Genomic DNA, 6,350 nt, shown 5'->3' with positions numbered 1-6,350 from the left:
TTGCAAGTTCAAAGACATCAAGATACTTACAATCAAGCCAAAGAAACTGTGTGGATGATATAGCTATCTTTTTAGTCGCATTTTGATGAGATTTGTGATTTAAAGTTTTTAGTGGGAAAAAATATCATGCTAAGGAATATTTCTTCTTTAAAAGATCACTTTGGTGGGGATTGCATTTAGTAGTTTTCCTTACTACATCGTTGTGATTCTGAAGCTAATACTGTCCTTGCCATACTGATACATTAAAAAAAAAAATTTAGTACTGCTCTAATAGCTTTGTAAGGCAGTTCTGCCTAAGGTATTGTTTTTATTTCCCTTCTGTTCTGACATGATCTGAAGGCCATTGATTTTTAGCATGTTTGAAACTTTTCCACTTTTATTTCTTTCTCTTTCATAAATCATTTCCCCTTGAAAGCTTTTGACCATGATTATGGCATAGCACAACAAATTCAATGTTTACTTGCAAAAGGCAGCTGAATTAAACTTCTTCTAGGGACTCATCTTTACTTAGGCAAAACTTTCAATGAAGTTGATCGGATTGCTATCCTGATTCCATTGACGTGTTAAAGTTATCATGGGACAAATCCTGCTCACCTTAGCTCCTAATGAAGTCACATAAGTAAGGTGGACAGGGTTGCCTCCTGCTTTTTAATGGTAAAGCCCAGCTCCCTTGCCAGTGTCTTCATATAAAATCATAGGCACCAAAAGCTGCAGGAAAATAACACTAGAGCATTGCTGAGTTCTGTCAGCATGGATCACCTGTCATCTGCTCAGTGCTCAACTCATTTGTCTTACCTTTAACTGGCTACATCATATCTTTCATCAAGCCCCAGTGATGAACAGAAATACTGCTTTACATTTTGCTTTGAATATCTTTCTCTTTCGTTATGGCTTTCTGTATAATATTCGTAAGTGATGCTTTAGCACTTGATATAGGTTGTCATGTAATCACACTAGATTCTGACCAAGCACGAGAATGTTCCTGCTTTGTAACAGAGAATCTGTTCTTTGGGAGAGCTTTGAGTCCAAACAACCTGCAAGCAGCAACTCGATACTTCTTAGACATAATGTTGTACAGGATAGGGTTTATGGCAGCACTAAGGTAGAAGAGGACAAAGGATACCAAGTTGCAGTACTGGCTGATCACAGCTATCTCCAAGGATCCGGCTTCAAAGGATTTGGAAAACAAATATCGTCCTACATGAAAAGGCAACCAGCAGAGTATGAAAGCAAACACCACCACAGCTGAAATGGAAACAGCAGAAGAATATTAAAACAATAGGTCATTTAAAATTAAATGTACTTATACTTCTTTAATACTAGTGAAATTTAAAGAGTGTGATTTGCATAAAGTAAAAAGCTGATCATAATTTATTTTACTTTTTGGTATTTGTTTTTCCTAAATTAATATCTACATTATTAATAGATTATAAATCTCATTAATAATAATACAGTAAATATACAGCTATATTTTAATATATAAATCCCAGTCGAGTTTAGTGTAGAATAGTTTTCAACTACATCACATTGGGTTTTTGCTAAAACAGGACTGGAGGAACAATATAGTGATGAAAACACTGACATTAAGTGTTTTCAATTAACGGTAACATACACAGTGTTTAAAAAAGCTCATAAATATAACTGATGGCTTTAGAACTGCAATTTTACATTAAAAGTGTACGGACATAGAGCTATATTGAATCTGGGTAAAGGACTCAAAGAAAGGGAAAATGAAACCGGAGCTCTGGAAGATTTATCTGCAAGATAATGAAAGACAATAAAACAAGCTACCAAGGCAAGCACAATCCATCCTATGAACCTTCTGGCTTGCATATTGCTCTTGAGAATGAATTACCCCAAGAAGAGCAAAGCTAAAAATATGCATTTGAAAACTTGAGCTTTTGCCCATTTTGCTTTCTACACTTCCTGGAAAGTGGGGAATATTTTCTATTGGTTCATTACACATTATTGATTCAACAGTACTTTTTAAATTGTTTTGAATAGCCCTATTCACATACAAAAAAGACACGTGAATTTCAAGATAGAGTTTTTAACAGCCTTTTCATTTGGTAGTTAATTTATTTGATTTTACCAGAAAACTCATTTTGTTTATTATCGTATCTGGGTAAGATCCTGGCCGCACTGAATTTAATGGGTGTTTTGCCACCGACATCAGTGGGGCCAGGTGTGTCATGCAATGGCTGAAACAATATTTATAGAGTGTGATTGAAAAGCAATTGAAAGGGGATAATTATCACCAGCTTTTCACAAAACATGGTTTCTATGTTTAAATGCACATACAGCGAGAAATCATAGTCTCCCAATTCTGCTGAAAGCAGCTTGATTTTGGGAAAACCATTTAACAAGTTTCTGCCTCGGAGTCTCCATTTGTAAAATGGGACAGTAATATTTCCCTTACTGAGTCTTAATTTATAAGAAATTAAGATAATCTAAGAGAAGGTGCTAAGGAATCAGAGTTACTATTATAAACCAAGGCCAACATTTTCAAAAATAAGATACGTATGAAAAATCAGCTTGACTGGGCTGAATTTAGGTATGCTGAGCCATATTTAGCCTCTAAAAGCTAATGGCGTGATCGTCAAAGATGTTGAGTCCTATTGATTTTACTGAAAACCACACAACTTTTTTAGGCCCTTGAATATGGATATAGAAGCCTAACTTTGCCTTTTGATAATTTTGAATTGTTGGCCATTCAAATCAATGGAAGCTGAGGGCATTATGCACCTTGCATTACTGAACCCCTATTAAGTTCTTTCATTATATCCGTCATTAGATTTCCATCGGGTAGATAATGTTGTCTTTCTCTTAAAGGATATTCTAGCCACATGCAGTGTCATTGTAGCTGTGTCAGTCCCAGGATATTAGAGAGACCAGGTATGGGAGGTAATATCTTTTATTGGACCAACTTCTGTTGGTGAGAGAGACAAGAGTTCGAACCTGAAGAACAGTGCTGTGTGGCTCAAAAGCTTGTCTCTCTCACCAACAGAAGTTGGTCCAATAACAGATTCTAGCCACAGTCCTTTCATTCTCTGATGTGGTGTGAAGCAAGGTGTTTGAAATATTATTAATGTTTGCAGCAGTGCTTTAGGATTGAGGTAAGTATTTTAAGATTGGAAATTGGTATATTTAAACTTTTAGAAATATAAATATGGAAATGAGGTACTGGAGGGTTTTCTTCCTGTAACAAGCAAAAATTCACAATTCTGAAAATTTAGATCAGGAAACAGAAGTGTAAGTAGTGAGTTACTTCCAAGGTAACACCTAACCCTCTGAAGTAGTCTATTGATCCTAAAATGTAATTGAAGGTACATGAAGTATCACAGCTTTTATCACACATGCTGTTGTTGCCTAGTAAATTAAAAAAACATATGAATAAAACAATCAGTTAGATACAGTTAATAATTTAGATACATGGGACCACACTGTGTAGCTCTTTGGCCCATTACTCCAACTTAATTGAATTTAGTAAAGTGGGGCTGTCTCCTGCAAAACCTTATTCATGTGAGAAAAAGGTTACGTACATGAATAGACCTTCTGAAATCAGTGAGATTACTCATATGTGAAAGGACTACTTGCACAGGATCAATGCTGCTAGAATAATAAGAGAATTTGTAATTTTCTACCAATAAACTGATGGTAATTTTTTTCAAACTGATGGTGCCAGAAAGTGTTACCTTTTTCTGTACTAGTGGATCTAGTCCATACATGGGATGTCTGTTAACTGCACTGACATTGAGTGCTTATGGGGTCAGATTCTTTAGGGTTAAAGACATGTGCCCATTTGTATGTTAAGGTTAATATTTTACAAGCAAATAATACTATTTTACTGAAAATATTTAAACATACTAAATTAAAAATGACAGGGGCTAATGACTTGGTCTTGTTTCCTACAAGTCAATGGGAGTTTTGCCATTGATTTCAATGGGAGCAGAATCACAGACTCTAAAAGAGAGAGAATATTCCTTATTAAGTACTTTAGCTTTCATTACATTAATAAACTATATTTGTTAGTTTTCTTCAACAGGCTCAAAGAAATTGACATTCCCATAATTCCCTACATGCATTGATCCATTCTGTTTAGATCTCCTGCAATCAAACATCATGCTTTTAGAAGGGTTTCCTTTTGTGGATAAATACAAATCCTCTCAAACTGGCATTTGGTACCTTTAATTATTTACAAAGAGGTTCAGGAATTTTCAGTGCAATAGTGATTGTAATATTGATATTTTTCATTAATTATTCTTTTCAATATCAGAGATTGTTATATTAATATCTGCCCAAATATTTTGCATAGGACGCCGGTATAAGTCACAGAGAGTGAAGAGTGTTGTTATATTGCTACTATAAACTTTAGTCATATAGTAAAAATGGTCTATAAATACTTCACTTTTAGTGACCATTTTAAAGCACCGTCAATGTCTCTCTCCCCCTCTCTCTCTGACACACAAACGCCCAACAGTAAAATGGAATTAATATAAAATCCTACCTAACATTTTCACAGTTTGTTTGTTGTTCTTGTCCCTGACAGAGGTATTTGGTCCTATGTTCTTTCTCTTCCTCCTCCAGATTTTCCTCCCAATAAGGCTGTAAAGCACAGTCAGGCAAAACACAGGCAGGAAAAAGAAGACGCTGGAGGTCCAGACCATGATGGTGAGCAGCCCTGATTTGATCGCATACTCCGTAGCTCTGCACTCGTTGGTGTCCAAGGGGTTCGTTCCATTCTCGTGCTCAACCCCAACCAAGACAAAAATAGGTCCCGCGCTTGCAAAGGACACAGCCCAGAGGACCAGGATGACCAGCTTGACTTTCCCTTTGGTGATCACTACTTTTGCTTTGAGGGGGAAACAGACGGCGAAGTACCTCTCCACGCTCAGGGCTGTGATGTTGAGGATGGTGGAGTAAGTGCAACTTTCGCTGACGAACTGGAAGAGCTTGCAGAGGAGGTCTCCGAAGTTCCAGGGTCGGTACTGCCAGAGCCGGAAGAGATCCAGGGGCATGCAGAGAAAGATCAGCAGGTCGGAGAAAGCCATGCTGGACAGGTAGAGGTTGGTCGTAGTCCGCATGTCTCGGAACCGGGACACCACCAGCATGGTCATGAGGTTGCCTAGAATCCCAACGACGAAGAGGAGGACGCAGGTGACCGTGATGCCCGTCAGCACCGGGGCTGGGAACAGGTGCACGGGGTACTCGGGCCAGGTGTCGTTCTCGTAGCCCGGGGCAGGCGCGCTGGAGTTCGGCCAGCCGCTCTGGTTCCACATCCTGCCGCCTACTCCGGGGGCAGCAGGCGGGTTCCGCGGCTCGGCGGCTCAGCTTGTCCGGGGCAGCCCCGCGGCGCTGGGGTGCTGGAAGGAAGCAAAGGCGGGCGGCACGGGGTTAGAGACCGGGGGGCACAGGGCCCTTAGCAACCGAGCCGGCCCCACCAGCCACCCCGAGGCCACAGGCGGCTGCGCCCCCAGCCCTCTTGGCCTCTGCACCAGGTGCGAACCCCCTCCTCCTCCCCGGGCTTGCAGGTGCCCGGCGCCCCATCGGCGGCTGCCCCCTAAGCAGCAGCAGCGTTAGCCCCCGTCCCGTTCTCCGCTGTACCTGCAGCTGCTCCTGCCTCTGCCTCCCCGGCTCACCTGCCCTCCGAGCTCCATCCCCGCTGGCCCAGCCATCCGGGACGGGGCCGCCGCTGGAGCCGCTCTGCTCCGCTGCCGCCAGGCGCCGACCGGGGGCTGCTGCGCTCGCAGGTGCGGCCGGAGGGAACAGCTGGAGCCGCCCCGCGCCGCCCTCTCCCCCCTGGGCCACTGGCCCTGGCGGCGAGCCCGCCTCCCCGCGCTCCGCGGGCGGGCTGGGGGCTGCAGGGTGGCCGCTCCCGCGGAGATCCCGGCAGCGCTGGGGCCAGGGGAGGGGAGATAGCCAGAGGGGGAGTGTGAGCCAGTGTGTGAGGAGAGAGGGTGTGATTGTGTCAGGAAAGGGTGTGTCCCTGTCAGAGGAGAGGGCTGTCCTGTGTGTGTGTGTGTGTGTGAGAGAGAGAGAGTGGAGAGGGCTGTTCTCTGTGTGTGTGTGTGAGAGAGAGAGAGTGGAGAGGGCTGTTCTCTGTGTGTGTGTGTGAGAGAGAGAGAGAGTGGAGAGGGCTGTACTGTGTGTGTGTGAGAGAGAGAGAGGAGAGGGTTGTCCTGTGTATGTGTGTCAGAGGAGGGGGTGTACTGGGTGTGCATGTGTGTGTGAGCGGAGAGGGCCGTGTGTGTTTGTACGTCAGAGGAGGTGGTAGATGGGGGGTTGTGTCCCTGTCAGAGCAGAGGGCTGTACTGTGTGTGTACCATCAGAGAAGGGTGTATGTCAGTGTC

The 6,350-nt window shown here is 43.0% G+C and overlaps 1 protein-coding gene across 1 annotated transcript; it reads right to left on the bottom strand.

Annotated features, from left to right (window-relative positions):
* Positions 1-940: 940 nt before the first annotated feature.
* On the bottom strand, positions 941-5,279 carry GHSR (growth hormone secretagogue receptor). Its single transcript, XM_077826835.1, has 2 exons — positions 4,508-5,279; positions 941-1,245 (listed from the first exon to the last, which is right to left on the bottom strand). The coding sequence occupies exons 1-2, from the start codon at positions 5,277-5,279 to the stop codon at positions 941-943; spliced, it is 1,077 nt and encodes a 358-aa protein (XP_077682961.1).
* Between the last annotated feature and the right edge of the window lie 1,071 nt (positions 5,280-6,350).

Source organism: Eretmochelys imbricata, chromosome 9, assembly GCF_965152235.1.
Source record: "Eretmochelys imbricata isolate rEreImb1 chromosome 9, rEreImb1.hap1, whole genome shotgun sequence".
Taxonomy (NCBI): domain Eukaryota; kingdom Metazoa; phylum Chordata; order Testudines; family Cheloniidae; genus Eretmochelys; species Eretmochelys imbricata.
The sequence above is the reverse complement of the archived record's forward strand: the minus strand, read 5'-3'. Positions and strand labels throughout refer to the sequence as shown.

Excerpts from the sequence above, each read along its gene's own strand:
- GHSR (XM_077826835.1), bottom strand. The coding sequence starts at position 5,279 with ATGTGGAACCAGAGCGGCTGGCCGAACTCCAGCGCGCCTGCCCCGGGC. Across the intron at positions 1,246-4,507 it reads ACAAACTGTGAAAATGTTAG|CTGTGGTGGTGTTTGCTTTC; the intron begins GTAGGATTTTAT and ends TTTCCATTTCAG.